Source organism: Littorina saxatilis, linkage group LG9 (genome assembly GCF_037325665.1).
Source record: "Littorina saxatilis isolate snail1 linkage group LG9, US_GU_Lsax_2.0, whole genome shotgun sequence".
Taxonomy (NCBI): domain Eukaryota; kingdom Metazoa; phylum Mollusca; class Gastropoda; order Littorinimorpha; family Littorinidae; genus Littorina; species Littorina saxatilis.
Window position 1 is genome coordinate 50,032,303 of NC_090253.1, and position 20,661 is coordinate 50,052,963.

The window sequence follows — 20,661 nt, forward strand, 5'->3', positions numbered from 1 at the left end:
AATATAACATGAGATAGTCATAGAATGTAAAGAACCATGTGGTCACCAGGAACAAGGGATACAAATATTCATTGAAAGAAACTAAAGTGACATGATAAAATAGTATAGATGGTATTGTATTATGAAGATAGAGTTGTAAGAGATGTATTTTAAGAATTAGATGATAAAAACTCTATAGTTCTGTTTGTTATAGAATTTTAGTTTGATAGCTTTTGTTTGTGTCACCTTTATGAGTTATGTATACTGTCACAAGGCTTGCGGAGTTGCTGTGTGTTTACTGTTTATTTGCCTATAAATGAATATGTGTTTTAAGTGTTTACTGATTATTATGTGGTTGACTGAAATGGAACATAGTCTTTCTTTCGACGAAAAGGAATCACCATGGATGTTATGTAAATGTATTATAGGTAAGCATACGCATTTTTGTGTGTGCAGCAGGTGTTTTGGTCAAAAGTGAATTGAAATGTTTGTCGGTCATTTTGAGAAGAATGTAAGGCATTGGGTGCCGAAGTTTTGGCTTGTCACTGGTGGGCGCAGTCAAGTTTTGATTTTGTCTTGATTGTACTTGGATTAGAATTCACCAAAGCACAACTTCTTGTCCATGTTCAAAGGAATTTGTAATAACAGGCACCAGAGGTGGTGATTGAATTAATGTTTCTTATGCAGTTGGGTTCCTGTATCATGATTTACATGATGTATTTTATAATTAAGTCGTTCCAATTTCTTGTCATAACTATATTTGTATTGTTTTGTACCATGTTTGTCATTTTCTTTTGTGGGCATAGTTTTATGTTTGATTGTTTGTTTTCATGAAAGGTGTTCTGGATAAAACTGAAATTAGTATTCTTTGTTATTATTGTTGTTGAAATATACTTATGTTGTTATTGTTTTGTTTCAGGGGTAACGTTTTGATCTTTGTTGATCAACCATTTGGATGTTCAATGAGTTGTTTATCTGTTTTACACTCTGGTTGTGTAGCTTTTGATCTTGGTTTAAAGATACAAATTGTTGCACTTTTGTAAGACAACTTTTCATTTTGTAATCTTAGTGAATAAACTTTGGAACACCAAACTTCTCTTGTGTTGCATTGTGTGGATTTCTTTTTCTTTATTTGGTGTTTAACGTCGTTTTCAACCACGAAGGTTATATCGCGACGAGGGAAAGGGGGGAGATGGGATAGGGGAAAGGGGGGAGATGGGATAGAGCCACTTGTTAAGTGTTTCTTGTTCACAAAAGTGTTTATTTACAACTAAAATGTACTGATACATGCAGAGGTCCAGGGTACTGGAAATTTAACAACTCTCTATTAAAACAACAGGCATACGTTGATATTATGAATCAGACCATTGATAATTTTCTCTCTGAGCAGCCGACACAGCATGCGGGATTGAATTGGGAGTTACTAAAACTGGAAATTAAGGACATCTCTATGCAATACAGCAAGAAAAATGCCGTAAAAAAGAGAACAGACAAGATAACACTGCAACATGATTTAAATGTATGCGAATCACATTTAGCCAAAAACCCAGATGATAAAAACGCTATTTTTCGACGAGAAAAGTTAAAATTGAATTTGGAACTAATTGAAAAAACAGAATTGCACAGTGCCCAGACAAGATCACGAGTAAAATGGATCGAAGAAGGAGAAACAAATACAAAGTATTTTCTTAACTTAGAAAAATCACGTGCACATTCTAAATTAATGCCAAGATTAGAACTGGAGAATGGTGAAGTCATTACAGATCAATTTGATATACTGGAAGCTCAGAGAGAGTATTTTCAAACTCTTTATTCACGAAAATTACCTGATGAAAATTTAGACAATAATATTACATCCTTTTTGCAAGATTGCGATGTTCCTCAGTTAAGTGATGAGGAGAAGGCAAAGTGTGAAGGAAATGTAACGGTTGAAGAGGCATCATCGGCACTTAAATTGATGAAAAATGGTTCCTCACCAGGCATGGACGGCCTTACCACAGAATTTATTAAGTTTTTTTGGTCAAAGTTAAGAATTCTTATTGTTGATTCATTTAACAAATCATTTGAGAATGGAAGTCTGTCCTTCACCCAAGCATCGGCGGTTATTACCCTGATCCACAAAGGGAAAGACTTATCAAAACACAGTTTATCAAACTGGAGACCAATTTCTTTGACAAATACAGACTATAAGATTTTAGCTAAATGTTTAGCAAATAGGCTAAGCCCAGTTATTCAAAACATAGTACACGAAGATCAAGTTGGTTTTATTAAAGGTAGAAACGTCTCTCATACGCTGAGAACAATAGATGATGTTATTGAACACTTTAGATTACAAGAAAAACCTGGTTTGGTACTTGCTTTAGATTTCAAAAAAGCATTTGACAGTATATCGAAAGAGTTTATGTTATATGCCTTTAAGAGATACGGATTTGGAACAGATTTTTTACGTTGGGTAGAAGTATTGTTCAGTAGCACAAGAAGCTGCATTGGATACAACGGTTGGCTCTCAAGTGATTTTGAAGTCAGCTGTGGGGTGCGACAAGGTTGTCCTTTCTCACCACTGGCTTTTGTTATTGGAATTGAGCTGCTTGCAACCCGACTTCGAAAAGGTTTTGAAGTAAAAGGTTTGGAAATTGAAACTGACGATTCAGAAGAAGTGCATATGTTTAAAAAGATTTTGAAGGCACTTCTGTATGCCGATGATGTTACCATGTTTCTGCGTGATAAAGATGACATTAAAGTTGTTTTGGGGATATTAGACGAGTTTACAATTATATCCGGTTTGAAGATAAATAGAGTAAAATCAGAAGCAATGTGGATTGGATCAAAACGGAATAGCAACGAGGGAGGATACGGATTAAGATGGGTTAAACAAATGAAGATTCTGGGAATATATTTTTGCAATACATCCAGTGCCTCCCTCGTGGATGAAAACTGGACACAACGAATTAAGAGTATTAAGCAGGTGATTTTAAACTGGGAAAAACGGAATCTTGGCATATTTGGTAAAATGTGCGTAATAAAAAGTTTTTTGATTTCTCAGCTCGTTTATGTTATGCAGGCAATATGCATCCCTGAGCCTGTGTTGAAAGAAATTAATACGTTATTGTTTCGTTTTCTTTGGAGGAAAATTAATTGTAACAAGAAAGCGTTTGAGAAAGTGAAGAGAAGTGTTATGTGCAGTGGAATAGGAACAGGAGGAATCCAAATGATTGACATGCAAATATTGCAAGAATCTATTCTGTGCGGCTGGCTTGCTCAGCTCTCGAATATGAATAACAATAGTACATGGACTTGGATTCCTAGATTATATTTCCGTAATTTTGGAACAGATTTATCATGTTTTAATTCAATTATTGGTCCTAAAAAGTTTAAAGGGTTAGATAGTCTTCAGTCCTCCTTCTGGAGCAAAGTACTGCGAGTCTGGTTGGAACATAATACACTGCACTCTTCGTCATCTCTGAAGATGGCATGCATATGGAATAATATCGATATAAAATATCAAAATAATGTAATTTATTTTGACAACTGGGCAAAAAAAGGAATAACACATGTCAATGACCTCTTAGAAAACAATTCCATTTTGTCATTTCAAAATGTACAGAACCTAATTGGTACTTCACCAGAACTCTATTTACAGTACATTGTTGTTCACTCGGCGTTGTCTCGTTATTTAAAGAACAATACGGATTATGTATATGCTGTCACTGAAGAATTCTCGAAATTGTATTTTAATGATAAAGTGATGTTAAAAGCTAGAGATTTTCGAAATTTTATGACAGATATGAAATATAGTCCACCCTGCTGTGTTCGATTTTGGCTGAACAAACTTGGTATTAGTATTGAAGAAAAAGTTTGGCTTAATGCAAAAGAAACAACAACAGAAACCAGACTAAAAGAATTACAGTGGAAGATATTACACAATATATACCCAACCAATATTCTCCTCTTAAAAATGGGACTCGCAAATAATGATAAATGTCCATACTGTATTGAACAAGTTGATTACATTGAACATTTCTTTTTCTATTGCAGTAAAATTCACCATTTGTGGAAGCATGTTGAAACATTGTTCTACAATCGATATAACATAGCAATTATTCTACAAGCAACAGATGTGCTGATTTATGTGCGAGATAAGAATGGTTTGACACATGAAATGTTTAAGTATCTTACCCATTTAATCTTGATTGGAAAAATGTGTATAAGTAAATTTAGATATGGGACACCCCTTGAAATATTATTTATTTTTCAAAGGGACTTAACCCTCAGGGGCCTGGTATAAGTTGAGTGTTAAAAAAGATTTGGTGTACTGGAAACTGAGCTGAACATTAGGAATAAATTTATGTTATGATTATTTTTATTTATTTATTTATTTGAACATATTAGTTTACTGATAAGGTTTATTGATTTAAAAATTGTACACATTTGAAAAGAAAAGACCTATGAAGAAGGTTTGCTCCAAGCCACACAAAAAAAAAGATATAATAAAAAGGCAAAAAATAATTGTAGTAGCAAACCTGCATGCAACTGAGGTTAAAAAAAAAAAAAAAAAAAAAAAAAAAAAAAAGAATAAACGTGGACAAGGAAAATCCAGTTTCGCGGTGAATCATACAGTCACACACACACACACCCTTTCTTATTGAAACGTTTTCTATGAATATTCGATTCACATTGTCGACGTCACACAGTAGTTATAGCGTTGTCACTGCCAGATACACGCCTCGCCCTTGTAGCTCTCGTTTTTTTGAGCTGACTAGGTGATCTCTCGGGTTGTGTTCACCTTCTCGTTGCTTGTTAGAGTTTTGTGGCCGTGAACTGACCGACCGGCCTACTGGACAACTGCCTGCTCTCCGCCCTCTCACGTTGCCAGCAGGTTTCAGTGGACATTCTCGCTTCTAGATGGGCCGTACTGTTGAGGACTGCAAGGTATGGACTACTGCCGTTGTTAGAAAATTACTGAAGTGTTTACATTCACTTAACAATTCGTTGCTTACGAAGTGGCCGTCTTAAGTAAAGAGCACCGCACTGTCAAATTCAAACTGTGAATGTGTGAGAGAGGATTATCATTATTAACAGCTATTGTGTTTTCAGCGTAGCAATAGGGTCCGATATTTAGACGAGACAAGTACAATGCCGACGAGTCGAAGACGAGTCGCATTATACTTGTTCGAGTCTAAATAGCGGACCCTATTGCTACGCTGAAAACACAATAGCGATTATATAGCTGTTCTGAACTTGATTTGTTGTTTCAAATTTACAAAATGACAGTTTTTGCGTCGATGCGTTGATCTTAGGTTTTGATAGCAGACGCCGTTTCTTATGCGCATTAGTTTTGCGCAGGCTATTCACTCGATTTGACGACACAGCTGTTAAACAGCTTTTTATTAGTTCATTTGTATACAAAAAAAAGAAGTTTGAGTTTTTTTAATTTTGAACAAGACTACTTATGAAGAAGACCAAAACACAACATGAACGGAAAACTAGAAACAACTGAAGAACTAGGATGCAACAAGGGGAGGAAAAGAGAACAGCTAATCCGTACAAAGCGAGCAGACCGTGCAAGACGTTTACAGTTTGGGTGAATGGCATAATGCGTGTCTCGTCATGAAACAAATTTTTCAACCTCAGTTATAAACGACTACATAAATGTTAGTGCCATGGGTTGTACATCAATACTTCAGAGGGGTTGTGGGGTATTTAGTGTAGAGTTACGAGATAAGAAAAGCCGAATGCGAAAATGTGTGTCAGTCGGCAACTGTGAACTAAGCTCACAGGCACACAAAAACGGCTGTTCCATTTTACTCCCCTGTTTGTACTACATCTTTCGACTTTGGGCATTTTGTGGTGTTTAGGGACAGAAAATACTGGGTTTAGTCCTGTTTCATCGGGAAGTTAGCAGAAAAGGGTATGCTATCGACATTTGTAAAGCTGAAAAACATTCCCGAGAAGAATTTTAAGTTGTCAGTGTATGCTGTTGTCGATCAGTGAAACATCGTGTGGTACAGGTGGGTAAACCGGAACCATGCGTCTTTGTTATTGACAATATGCTTTTGGATATTGAGAAAAATGGCCGACTTCCGTAGCATTATGCTTTGATGATCGGAAGAGACCATCCAATCACAGCCCCCGAATTCCCCCACGTGTTCATCAGAATAGCTATATTGCACTATTATCCTGTTCCCATATTGAATCATCTCTTCTATGCACCGCGCGCGTGTGTATGTGTGTGTGTGTGTGTGTGTGTGGTTGTGTGTGTGTGTGTGTGTGTGTGTGTGTGTGTGTGTGTGTGTGTGTGTGTGTGTGTGTGTGTGTGAGAGAGAGAAAGAGAGAAAAGCTGACGCGTCAACTCTCTCGCTCTCTCTCCCTCTCTCTCTCCTCTCTCTCTCTCTTTCTGTCGATCTCTCCTTTGCTCTCTCTCTCTCTCTCTCTCTCTCTCTCTCTCTCTCTCTCTCTCTCTCTCTCTCTCTCTCACCACGCTTTCTATGCAAATACCGCGCGATTCAGACTTGCAAAACTTCACATATCCGCTGACACCAAATGTGCACACAATCCATTCATAACCACACCTGCAGCTATAGTGAACAACTGAAAGTCGACCACGCTGTTTTGTAAAGCATTCATATGTGCATTATTCTGCTGAGACACCCTTTATTCCTATTTTTGCATGCCTGTGTAAGACCTTGGAGTTTTCGTTGGGGGAAAAATTTTCACACACACACGTGCACACACACACACACACACACACAAACACGCACGCACGCACGCACACACACACACACACACACACACATACACACACACACACACACACACACACACACACACATGCGTGCGCGCACTCAGACTTCATGCAAGGATGTTGAGTCAGCCAAACAGACGATTGCCACACAAACTACCGACGCCTTTCTTCCCTTCAGCTCCCTATGTCAATGACTGAATGCCTCTGCACAATCTCTAGTCAGAGGCCACAAATAGTTGTCATTGAACACTGGTTGCTAGAGGAGACTGTGTTGGGAGAGTGTTTAAGTAACAGTCTTTAGAAAATCCACTGAACCGTTATGTAATTGATACTGGCCCCTTGGAACTGGTTGTCACTGTGCTTATTTGACTGCGAGAGCAAGTGGAAACGATATGTGGGTTGGTGTTGGTATCAGTGCGTGTGTAGCTTAGCAGTAAAATGAATAAAACGTGGGTTGTCTTTGTAAACATAACGTATTGAGGCTTTTATGTTGCAAAGACAAAAACGTTGACACTGGCTTGCTGCAGCATGTACACCCTTTGCAGATGGTCCAGATGAGATCGGCAGATCATGTCTGTTGTGTGTCAGTGTATTATCTTTCATAACAATTCCATGTAAAGTGTCATTACGATATGTCCAGTCCTTTTTCTGGAATTGCTGTGAACACATACATATACATACACACACACACACACACACACACACACACACACACACACATACACACACACACATGTGCACACACATAGGCACACACACGCACACACACACACACACATACACACACACACACACACACACACACACACACACACACGCCATTGTGCGTTAAGTAGCCGGCGGCTCAGTCGTTTTTGCACTGGACTCGTGATCCTCGAGGTAAATGTAGGAATCCAGGCCGTGACGAACACGAGACAACTCAGAAACGGTATCCATGCCCCACCCCGTGTCAGCGCCAGTCCAGGCAACCGACCTTGGTAAATCTGCCACAAGTACAGGTGGCAGCTGGCACCTAAACACGCACAGACGTGGGTAGCGCACCTCTTGTTGCTGCTAGCTTTCTTCTTGAATTAAATAATCAAGTTATAACTAATCGAACACAAAAACACTCGTGGCTTAATTAGCGTGTATGTGGCATACATGCACGCTCCCAGATTCTCCAACCTTACTCCGTGTGACAGTCTTTGTGATCGTGTTCACTTGCGTGATCTCTGTTGTCAGAATTTATTCAGAGACAAACGGCGCCTGGCGGGTAAAGGGTGGAGATTTTTCCGATCTCCCAGGTCAACTAATGTGCAGACCTGCTAGTGACTTATCCCCCTTCCTGTGTACACGCAAGCACAAGACCAAGTACGCACGGACAAGTTCCTGCAATCCATGTCAGAGTGTCTGTGTCTGTGTGTGACCGTGTGTGTGTGTGTGTGTGTGTGTGTGTGTGCATGCGTGCGAACGTGTGTGCGTGTGCTGTCTGTCTGTCTGTCTGTCTGTCTGTCTGTCTGTCTATCTGTCTTTAATGTCCATCTCAATCATTGAATGTATCTTTTTTCAGAGCCCAAGTTGATAAACTTGAAACAGCACCGCATGAGGCCCTGAACAATGAAAACAGCTACAACAAACAACTTCTTCGTTTCTTCACAACTTCACTGCTGGCCACAAACAAAATCAGTCATCACAAGACAGTGATCTGCATTTAAATTCTTACCAGCAAGCATGTTCAAAACCTCACCAGCAGTCGTTCTCACTTAAATACTCTTCTATTCAAAGCAGCTGATTGTTAACTATGAAGGTGTTAGGCACTCGAGTTCAGTCTTCGTCTGGCGCTATCAATATACACCAACACGGCGACTTCTTAGACCACTCTCTCATTGGAACAACAAGTAAGTCTGTGGTCTACATTGTCTGCCTTGTGGTGACCTTGACAGCATTCAGACCATAAACACATCCTGACAATGCAGATTCATGAAAAATACATGCATGGGAACTATCGTCAGGAATATTAGGAGTCTTTTCTTGGCACAGCAGTAGTGTTTTGATGAGAAAAAAACACACTATGGATGCATTTGAAGATAAGTTTGACACGCATGCTAGTTTCCTACTTCATGAGTTCGAGGGACAAAGTTTTCCAAGTATACTGCCACGGACGTGCGAAGAAACTAATATCATCACTTCACTGCTACAGGAATGGGAACCAAGTAAAAGAGTAGTGCTTCAGTATGAAATCATTGCTTGTGTCAGAGTCCTAGACGTGTTGGGCATAGAGGTTGTAACACGGGAAACGCTACGCGCCTGTCTTAGAGTCTGTACTCGTGAATCATGGAGGAGAGCTTTTCTTTCAGGGCGACTTCAGAAAGCCAAAGAATTTCTTCTCCATATTGCTTCAATTGAATCTCTTCCTAAAGGGTTTATGTATTCGCGCGGTAATGGAGTGTGTAATGAAACGGCTTTATCTGTGCTAATTCCCCAAATACAAAACAAAAACATGATTGTGTGCTTTCTTAAGATCGCGAAATCCACACTGAATAGAGAACAGATTTGTTTAATCTCGAGGTTACTGAATGTGGAGGCTGATTCCCGTTTCAAACAGTGTATTGACAGAGCCTTGCGGGATGGTGACTGGAGTGTGGTGGACCACATGTTACGACTGTACGACATGGACACAACAACGCTGCACCAAGTCCTTGTCAAAGCAATGGAACGGAGAGAGTGGAAAGAAGTAGAAGCGTGTCTCGAGCGTGGGGCGGACATAGCCACAGCCTGCACTGAGACCGGGTTTGACCTGAACGCCAGGTCAGGAGAAAGGAACAGAACAGTTCTACACGACGCCATGTTCAACTATAAAGACGCCATGAAGGAGATGGTGCAGGCATTGCTACAGGCTGGCGCTGACCCTAACGTACGAGATTCAGATGGTGAGACTGTGGTTTGCAAGGCTGTTGACTATCGCAACTGGGACTTTGCTTTGCTTCTGTTGATGCACAGTAGGGCTACTGGAACCACTGTTTCACAAACATTCCGTAACGGAGAACCGGTCTTGCATTTTGTCTGTAAAAAGGGTCAATCAGACCTTGTGCGGGAACTCTTCACGACACAGACAGACCCACTGGCCACTGACGGTAAGGGTAACACCTTGATCATGGCTGCCTTGGCTGGAGCAGATAGCGATGATTTCTCCTGGGAGCCTGAACCCATCACGCCTGGAAGCGAGAAGGAGAATGTAATGCGTGTTCTGATCCAGTCAGGGGTGGCAACGCACCAGGCTTTGTTGTCGCAGTCACAGCTGAGGTCCCTTAAACAGAAAGCCCAAAACGTCACAGTGGACAGTTTCCAATCACCCATGTGGCAAGCAGTAAAGAGACGCAAACTACGAATCGCTAGGATGCTGTATGCTGCAGGTGCATGTTGTCATGAAGAAATCCATGAACTGGTGAATTCAGAATTCATTAGACACAAATTTGAAGAAACGAACCAGCGTGACACCTTGAAGTTTTCGGAAGACTTTTTCAGCCACTTTATTTCGATTTTCAGTTGCACGCCGGATGATGCTAGTGCGTGTTGCCATACAGAAATTCATGAAATGGCAAATTCGAAGTATGTCAGAAAAAGTGTAAAAAACGTGTGGAATTGCCGTCACTTCATGGGCTTCCTCAACGACATCTTCAGCCATGTTCGTTCCCAGGGGATGCATTATACTGTTGGTCAATGTTGTACTCAAAAACACAATGCCTTTTTTGATGCAGAACTTCACTTTGTCAGAGATCGAATTGAAGAAATGAAAAACTGGTGTGACATCATGGACTTTCTGGACAGCATTTCCAGTCACCCTCGATCCCTTCGGGACATCTGTGCCCTGACAATCTCGCATCTCATCGGTTGCGGGCCTCAGCGTGACGAAAGAGCAGCAAGTCTCGGTCTTCCTGACTCTCTACGTCGTCGCGTCTTACAGGATCATGTGATCAGTTCTGATTTTCTCAAGGACTACCCTCCTGACCCCGAGGACCCCGTTGTGGTGTGTAGATCTGGCCTTTTGCGACAAGATTTTTTATCCGAGCTTCGTAGGCCATCCTGCTCCTGTCAGATTTAAGAAGGTGAATAACTGATAGTCATGATCAATGCCATGAATCATCATCAGAAAAGACAGCCGAGGACAGTTCATCAATGATTTGGTCTCATCATGTTTGCATAGGACATTGTGTAGGAGAAAAGTCACAGTCAAACAGTTCATGACTCCACAAATTCAATTGTTGAGGTAGAAAAATAGTATTATTGCTTAAGATAACTAAAACGTTCTGCTTAGAAGACTTTTATGAGACAAGGCATGCAGACAATACATTTTGTGACAGGGTGAACTGTCACCAATGATAGAGTGAAGTCATTTCACGTTCATTCTTGTTCCTCTCTTTCAGTTCCTGTCTAATTATGTCCCACTGACCCATTGATGCTTGGGCCTGCTGTCAGGATCGCTGTGTTTTGGTAACTTGTAAGCGTTTCAAGATGATGGGCCCTGATTGGTTGATTGTTTAAACTGTTGCGCGCGTTCATCATACTGATAAGCTTGAGGCTGCAGCAGTGTCAAAGTGATTTTGGGAGTGTAAAGACATGTGTACGTGTGGTCTTTTGTGACTTTTGATTGTGTTGTTCAATTGTGATTGAACCGGTGAACTGTTTTGGTGTGTAGCTGCAGAGATTAGTATTGTGTATTGAGTCACTAACTTCGTTTTGGCCAAGTATGTAGTTGAGGAGTATTTGAAAATAACTTTTGTGTGTGCCGGAACAAGTGTTGTAGCAGCTGGTTTGATTATTATCAACGATGTGACGTCCGCCAGAGGATTGTTTGAAGTTTCAATAGCTTCATTTCGACATAGTTCTACTATACATTTAGGAGTGAACGCGCAATTAATTACACTGCCGTCTGGTATATGTTAAAAAAAGTCACATTATTGCAACCCCTGACTTTGTGTCTTTATTGAATGCTTCCTCATCTGTGCACCCCTTCCACTTCACCCTCTCACAAAGTAATTGTTATAAGTCTTGCCAAAGTTTCATTTGAATACGACTACTGGCGGAATTGTGCTAGTCGGGTAAACATACGGGAAAGATATGGAACGGTCCCGCTGCACGGTTTACGAGTAACAGTAGTTATCACTCCCACACCATGCTGCGGTCACGAATGACTGGGCATTGCCGTAGCACGTGATCATCCCAAAACATTCGATCGTGTTTAGAGGACTAGAAAATGTAAACTAGTGACCATACGTAAATAAAACATTGGCAGTATTTGCAACAATCATTTGTCTGCATGCATGCGATATCATGATATTTTTAATGAAAGTTTACGAGTTTAAAAACATTTTCCGGAAGATTGCACAACAAAAACAGGAAGCTGTACATATCTCTAACAATATAATATTTTACCTGAAATAGGTCTTGTGTATAGGAACAAAATCCTCATAGTTTCAAAGCGTTGCACTTCGTCGTCACTGAAATACAGCCCTTCTTGTCGTAATATCCCTATTAAATAACGCAAAACCTCGCCTTTATTTTTTTTACCGCTCATACGTGTAAACCTGTGAACGTAATTCATTCTTTGCCATTTCACAAACCGGCACGGTTGGCCTAGTGGTAAGGCGTCCGCCCCGTGGTCGGGAGGTCGTGGGTTCGAACCCCGGCCGGGTCATACCTAAGACTTTAAAATAGGCAATCTAGTGGCTGCTCCGCCTGGCGTCTGGCATTATGGGGTTAGTGCTAGGACTGGTTGGTCCGGTGTCAGAATAATGTGACTGGGTGAGACATGAAGCCTGTGCTGCGACTTCTGTCTTGTGTGTGGCGCACGTTATATGTCAAAGCAGCACCGCCCTGATATGGCCTTCGTGGTCGGCTGGGCGTTAATCAAACAAACAAACAAACCCATTTTACAAACTACTTTTTGGCTTACTGATTTGTCCCAACTAGTTTACAGTGTAGTGTAAGGGAAGAAACTGTTCTTGTTCTTGACAAATTGAATGTCAGGATTACTTTTCTTGGATTATTCCAGAGTCTGGAATCAATGTTTCGAATTCTTAGGAATGTTGTGTCTTTTTGTAAATTTAGAAAGGAATTAGTGATAAAAGAGTATTTGATGTATGTGAATGTTATTTGTTTATTTTAATGATGTTTTAGGCTTAGCAGGTTTTTTTTAAGTAGTCAAAGTTATCATTACTTAGAGAACTTTTCGGTTCCATTAGCATTTTTTGCTGATTCTGCCTCTTGAAGAATCAGACTTTCCATCACAAGAGCCAGATTTTCATGCTCATGATTTCCAAATGTTTTTTTTTCTAAATCAGGTAGGAAATTGTTTTTATAATTGTGTGGATTTGTTTTTTAGAGTCTCTGTGTATTGTTTTCCAAATGTATTTGATGCAGGGGTTTGTATTTTTGAAGGATTACTTGGATTTAATATTTAACATAAGATGGTCATAGAATGTAAAGAACCATGTGGACACCAGGAACAAGGGAGAAAATTATTCATTGAAAGAAACTAAAATGACATGATGAAATAGGTATTGTATTATGAAGATAGAGTTGTAACAGATGTATTTTAAGAATTAGATGATAAGAACTCTTTAGTTTTGTTTGTTATAGTATTTTGGTTTGATAGCTTTTGTTTTTGCCACCTTTATGAGTTATGCACCCTGTAAAGTGTTGCATGGCTTGAGGAGTTGCTGTGTGTTTACTGTTTATTTGCCTGTAAATGAATATGTGTTTTGAGTGTTTAATAATTATGTGGTTGACTGAAATGGAACATTGTCTTTCTTTCGATGAAAAAGAAATCACCATGGAAGTTATGTAAATGTATTATTGGTAAGCATGTGCGTTATTTTGTATGCAGCAGGTGTTTTGGTCAAAAGAGAATTGAAATGTTTGCCGGTCATTTTGAGAAGAATTTAAGGCCTTGAGTGCCTACGTTTTTTTTATGAGTGATGAAGCTTTTAGCTTGTGACTGGTGGGCGCAGTGAAGTTTTTATTTGATCTTGATTGTACTTGACTTAGAATTCACCAAAGCACAACTTCTTGTTCATGTTCAACGGAATTTGTAATTACAGGCACCAAAGGTGGTGATTGAATTCATGTTTCTTATGCGGTTGGATTCTTGTATCATGATTTACATGATATATTTTATAATTAAGTCGTTCCAATTTCTTGTCATAACCATATTTGTATTGTTTTGTACCATGTTAGTCATTTTCTTATGTGAGCATAAGTTTTATGTTTGATTGTTTTGGTGACAAAAAAGGTGTTCTGAATAAAACTGAAATTAGTATTCTTTGTTATTATTGTTCTTGAAATATACTTATGTTGTTATTGTTTTGTTTTAGGGGTAACGTTGATCTTTGTTGATCGACCATTTACATTTTCATTGAGTTGTTAATCTGGTTTGAGCTCTGTTTGTGTAGCTTTTGATTTTGGTTTAAAGATAAACATTGTTTGCATTTTTGTAAGTAAACCGAAGACCTCTTTTCATTTTGTAATGTTAGTAAATAAAATTTGGAACACCAAACTCCTCTTGTGTTGCGTTGTGTGGATGGTGAAAATCTTTAACCGTTAAAAGTTACCTCACCCATACCCTCTGACAAATTTGCTGAAACAATTATAACAAGTCTTAGCAGGTTTACATACGATCGACACCTGCATCAGTAGACATGACATGCAAGAAGAAAATACGCAAGATACCAAGATCTCCTCGTATGTAAAAGTTGCCATGTTGTTGAATGTTCGTCGATTTTTAATCGGTACCTCACGTTTTGTCAGGTAGATTTTGGGGGTACCCTTATCTGGGAGGAGGTCACGTGACCCCTGTAAAACAATAACAACAACAATAACACTTTATGCTTCATTAGAATGTTACATAAAAATGGAACATTTTCTTCGGCACACCCTGGCTGCCTGTAAAAGATTGTAACGAACATTAATTTTTATAAGAATGATTAGGACATTCACTGATAGGACAACAGCACATAAAACATAGGTTCACATATATAATTACAAGCACATAAGTCGTATTACCAATAACACTGTCATCTTATAATATGATAGAATTACAGATACAATATAAACAAGACATCTTTGATCCGAAACATGTGCCAGATAGCCAAGTAAAGGGCATGTCATGGAATATAACGTTTGAATGAATTGACACGGGAATGAATGCTTTAGTTGAGGTAAGAAAATGGGTGCAATCCTGTTTTTGTGTGCCGAGTTTAGTTATAAACACGTATCTTGAAGTTTTTACAAGAGTGGAGAGGGAGTTTTGTCTCCTAAAGAATGTGTGATTGTGTGCATGTGTGTGCATGTGTGTGTGTGTGTGTGTGTGTGTGTGTGTGTGTGAAAAACATTTATCTAAAAACTACCCAACGGATTGTTATGAAAATTGGTACAAACATTTTTGATTTGTTAAAGGCACACTAAGCCTCCCGTAAACCATCACAGATACGGTCAGGCTTTTACACACAGTACAAACACCCTTTCATTTAAACACTCACCGATTGAGAACATCCTAGGTGCCCTCCGTAAAGAGCGAACAATTTTCAAAGAATTTATTTTTGCGTGGTTTATCTTACCCCTGAGCCATCGTGAACTCGATGTGAGCTTATTTACAATAGCACGTTTTTAGGCACGAAACAAACGGCTGTGGTTCACAAGAACTCTAGCGATGGCTTTTGACTGTTGAGAGGAACGGCGATATGCATAAACCGTCGTCTGCTACGACCCTTGCGTGACCCTGCTTCCGGGCTTTTCTTTTTTCAAACTTTCACAACTTCGAATTGTACTGATCTTGTCTTGATGAAAAAAGAATTATTTTATGATTAAAGAATGTTTGTGTAACAAGCTGTCAATTTATTATTTAGATTTTAAAAGTTTGGTCTAGCGCAAAAACGCACCACGGTCCAAAACATTTTGATAATCATCGATCCACGGCTATCGCCAGTTTACATCGATAGAATGAGACCCGAAGGGAAGTATACTGTTCAAAAAAAGAAACGCATAGCTTGTAATATTTGGTTAATTTAGTTATATGGCTACAAGGATATCCACCAAACTGCAGAAAATGTTTATCTGGTCGTCGACCTTTCGTCCATTGCCACAAGTGAGCTCTGCACGTGACGCATGCGTTATCAGTGGCTACAATGTCAAAATTGCTCATTTGGCATGACCACTCGTCATGCTTCAGTGTAATCTCGTGAAACTCGGGGAATATTGAGCTCTCACCATGTCTTCCAAAACCCATAAAAGCGGATTGTTCGCCACAAAGAAATCAGACGACAATTCAGCGACGAAAGATGGCCCGATTGAGCAGAGAAGACCGCCAAATTGCATTGGGTCGTTTACAAGCAGGCCAAAGTCAAAGTGCAATCGCCAGGCACTTCCACGTGTCCCAGAGCACCATCAGTAGACTGTGGGTCAGGTTTCAAGCCACTGGCTCCGTTGCTGACTTGCCACGAGCGGGAAGACCAAGGGCGACAACTGCTGCTCACGACCGCTTCATACGGCTCCGCCACCTCCGGAATCGTTTCCTGTCGGCCTCATTTTCTGTCCAGGCTCTCCCCGGGCCACACCGATTATCGGACCAGACCGTGCGGAACCGCCTGCATGAAGCTGGTTTGAGAGCTCGCAGACCTCACCCGCCGCCATCGCCAGAACCGAGTGCAGTGGGGCAACCAGCAACCAGCACCTTCACTGGACCGTCCGGAATCACTGGAGACACGTGTGGTTCAGCGACGAGTCCTACTTCCTGCTCCAGCGACATGATGGTCGGAGGAGGGTCTACCTGAGAGTAAACGATGAGGCACCCGTTCATGGTGGTGGAGGCGTCATGGTGTGGGGGGCGATTAATACCGCTGGAAGGAGCACCCTGGTGCACGTCCAAGGGCGCATAACTGCCCAGCGATACGTGGAGGAAATTCTGCGCCCACACGCCCTTCCTCTTCTGGCTGACCAGGATGCCATATTCCAGCAGGACAACGCTCGCCCGCACACAGCACGACTCACCACCCAGTTCCTCACCGACCACCATGTCCAGGTGCTTCCCTGGCCATCCATGTCGCCAGACATGAACCCGATAGAACACCTCTGGGATGAATTGGACAGACGTGTGCGCAGGCGAGAAGAAGCGCCGGCAAATCACCGCGATCTATTGCAGGCACTTCAGGAGGAGTGGGACACCATCCCACAGCAAGATATCCGGCATCTGATCCAGTCCATGCCCAGAAGGTGCCGGGCAGTTGTTGCTGCTCAAGGCAGTCACACCCCCTACTGACTTGACAGCCTCGGCACCCAATCGTATTGATTGACTGATTGATTTGAAGATGCAAATGAACTGTGTGTGCATTCAACTGTGTTCATACCAAATTTCAAACAAATAATCTAAATATTGGATTTTCTGTTAATTTTTTCGAAAAATAAAACAAATTTGGCAAGTAGCAACTATGCGTTTCTTTTTTTGAACAGTATAGCTCATGTTTGACCTGAGTTCAAGATGGGTCCACAAAGTGTTCGAGACAATCTGCAAAATTAATTCTTTAAAAATTGCTCGCTCTTTACGTAGGGCACCTAGGATGTTCCCGTTTGGTGAGCGTTCAAATGGAAGGGTGTTTGTACTGTGTGTAAAAGCCTGACAGTATCTGTGATGGTTTACGGGAGGCTTACTGTCCGGGCGTGATTTCCGGTATTGAATATTCATAACAGCCGTCCAGCACCAAAACGAGGCGCCATTGTTGTAGAGGAGCAAGTCCACGAAAATGAATTCTTTGAAAATTTCTCACGCTCGACAGAAAGCAGCCAAGATGTTCCCGTTCGGTAAGCGTTCAAATGGAAATATGCTTGTACTGTATGTAGACGCTCGGGGAGCTCTGTGATGGTTTACGGGAGGCTTACTGTGCCTTTAAGACAATATTATACTCATATTCCAAAACAAATACTCTACCCCTCTGTCCATCCGTAAGATCTGTGTATGCCTGGGAGCGTCGACGTGGCTTCTTTTTAATAATTGGAGCATATTATCTGTTAGAATTAGTCCTAGGTCAGAATGTTTTTCATTTTCTTTCTTTTATTTTTACAGTGGCATGTTAATGGCAATGGATATATCAAAGACGACGCTTTTACTTTGCACTGTCTTGTTTTCCTGAGATCGTTGAAAGCCTCTAGAAAGTACGAATGAATTTATTAAAATATCTGCTGAAGGGTACCCTACAGATTTACATTTTAGTAACACCTGCTACATGTACTATGAATTCCCCATGTAACCATACTCTTAACGACACTGCAATACACCAAAACAGATTGAAGATATCGAAATGAAGTTGTAATCCAAGGAAGGGAACAAAACAAGAAATTAAATGTACCTCTAATCATTTCTACGTGGTATGGTATACAGACCATGCTGATTTAGTACACAAGTTATCTTTATACGTATCAGCTTATTTTGTGTTAGCTTCGTACATTTTAGTATCATGCATTATAGTAGAGTGCTTGTTAGGATGGTTGTTTTTTTCTTGATTCGGATTATATATAAATTGTGTTTTTTTGCTACACTTGTTAGTTCTCCACATGATTATCATTCTTATATAACGAAGGTGTCAGAAAAACACAAACAAAGAGTAGTGATAATGCCAATTATTCTTTTTTTAAATTTTGTTTTTAAATTTAGGCTTTGTAGGTGGCAATAATTTACTCGTATCATACCTGCTTCCCTTATCTCACAGCAACCTTCTCTGTTCCTATATTTCTGCCTAAACCGATCTGACACTTTGTCTTTTTTTCCATTAAATTTCTCCTAAACATATGTGTTTGTTTGTCTCTAAATAGAAACATTTCTGGGGAAAAATGGAGAAATGGGAGGAGGGGGATTGGGAAATATATGTACACCAAACCATCTTTCATGTCTGACAAAAATTAAAAAAATGGAGACAAACATTCATTAAGTTTATGTTAGAGTGTGTGTGTGTGTGTGTGTGTGTGTGTGTGTGTGTGTGTGTGTGTGTGTGTGTGTGAGTGTGTGTGTGTGCGTGTGTGTGAGTGTGAGTGTGTGTATGTGTGTGTGTGTGTGTGTGTGTGTGTGCACGCGTGTGTGTGTGTGTGTGTGTGTTTGCGTGCGTGTGTTTGTGTGTGTGTGTGTGTGTGTGTGTGTGTGTGTGTGTGTGTGTGTGTGCGTACTTCTCTGCCCTGGCCTTGCTCTTTTACACAGCAAACATTAAAGCCATATGTACTCGATGACTATACACGCTAATTGCTTTATCAACAGCTGGAGACATGCTAAATTAAGTTCCCTGCAAAATATTGTGGTCTAGGACCCCTTCAATGTTGAGATATGTTAATTTTCATTTTGATCTGGATCGTCCTATTTATAGATTTGCCAACAGAGGTAGCGTTGACGCAAGGGAAATAACTCCGCGTCTTTGTTTACATCCAAAGTTTTTGAGACTCTAAAACAAGCTGAAATGCATGTATATGGTCCGCGCATGGCGACATATCGTCATTACATGGTCTTATGGTGCGTTTGACATCGATTATGGGCAAACTACACTTTGTAAACACGGGAGCGCGTACATATGCCTTTAAAGTTTGTATGATAAAAGTACATCGATTTGAAGTCAAGTGGGTTGGCATACTCCCAAAACTACTTTCAGATGAGGAAAACATGTGATCGAAGGAACAAAAAAACGCTGTCTGGGAAAACATGTTTTTGAACAAACTGTAAGATCAATAACGAGGAAAAGGACACACACTGACAAGGAAAGTAATCAGTGTAGCGATGTTCACATGCCAAGACTGGTAAGCACCTCCAAGTGTTAATCAACTGAAATATGAATCTTTATATCTTGCAACAACCAGGTCAATCAGCTAAGTAATATTTCAACAGTAATCTTATTACATATTACATATACATTTTGTTTTTAAGCTAAAATAACCGGTAGAATGTCGGACGCAAGATATCGCCACAATTTCAGGTAGTTTTCACAAATGCTTATCAAACGTTCAGCAGACTTTGGTGGATGACTTGAAAGGCAGCAGATTGATACATCGTTATAGTAGACTTGTCGACAACATTTGAAGAGTTTTTAAAAGCGAGATTTGGAAAATATCTGAGATTGAAACGTTGATGCCAGAATCACGACACATATTGTGTTCGACACATGAAATATTGGTCATAAAAAAAATCAAAAAAATCTGTGAAGATTAAGATGTGACGTTTGGTCACCGCTGCAAAACAAAGTTTAAAGTGGTCAAAACTTTTAAAGCCCCGAATAGTCACAGATAAACCACATCTTTAAGGTAGATTCAAACAGCGGCACAATCCACTCTACGAGTGAACGAAAAAGTGAAAGGTTCCAAAAATGTCACCAGGAAAACAGTACGTTTCAACACACCGCGATGTCAACAGGACGGAAGTGAATAAACGTGGACAAGGAAAATCCGGTTTCGCAGTGAATCATACGATCACACTCTCGCACAAACCCTTGCTTATTGAAACGTTTTCTATGAATATTCGATTCACATTGTCGACATCACCAAGTAGTCACTGTCAGTGACACGCCTCGCCCTTTTAGCTCTCGTAGTTTGAGCTGACGGCCTCGTGTTGTAAGGCTTGCAGTTTAGGTGATCTCTCGGGTTGTCTTCTTCTTCTCGTTGCTTGGTGGAGTTTTGTGGCCGTGAACTGACCGACCGACCTACTGGACAACTGCCTGTTCTACGCCCTCTAAAATTGCCAGCATGTTTCAGTTGACATTCTTGCTTCTAGATGGGCCGTACCGTTGAAGACTGCAAGGTATGGACTACTGCCGGTGTTAGAAAATCACTGTAGTTTTGTCATTCACTCAACAAAGTGTTGCTTACGAAGTAGCCGTCTAAAGTAAAGAGCACCGCACTGTCAAATCCAAACTGTGAATGTGTGAGAGAGCACTAATATT

At 40.4% G+C, this 20,661-nt stretch overlaps 1 protein-coding gene across 1 annotated transcript; it reads left to right on the top strand.

The window, feature by feature from the left end:
* Positions 1–4,704: 4,704 nt before the first annotated feature.
* On the top strand, positions 4,705–14,255 carry LOC138976361 (uncharacterized). Its single transcript, XM_070349218.1, has 2 exons — positions 4,705–4,908; positions 8,271–14,255. Exon 2 carries the CDS (start codon positions 8,754–8,756, stop codon positions 10,800–10,802), a length of 2,049 nt encoding a protein of 682 aa, XP_070205319.1. The 5' UTR covers positions 4,705–4,908; positions 8,271–8,753; the 3' UTR covers positions 10,803–14,255.
* The last annotated feature ends 6,406 nt before the right edge of the window (positions 14,256–20,661 follow it).

Coding starts and splice junctions, on each gene's coding strand:
- LOC138976361 (XM_070349218.1), top strand. CDS start 8,754: ATGAGAAAAAAACACACTATGGATGCATTTGAAGATAAGTTTGACACG.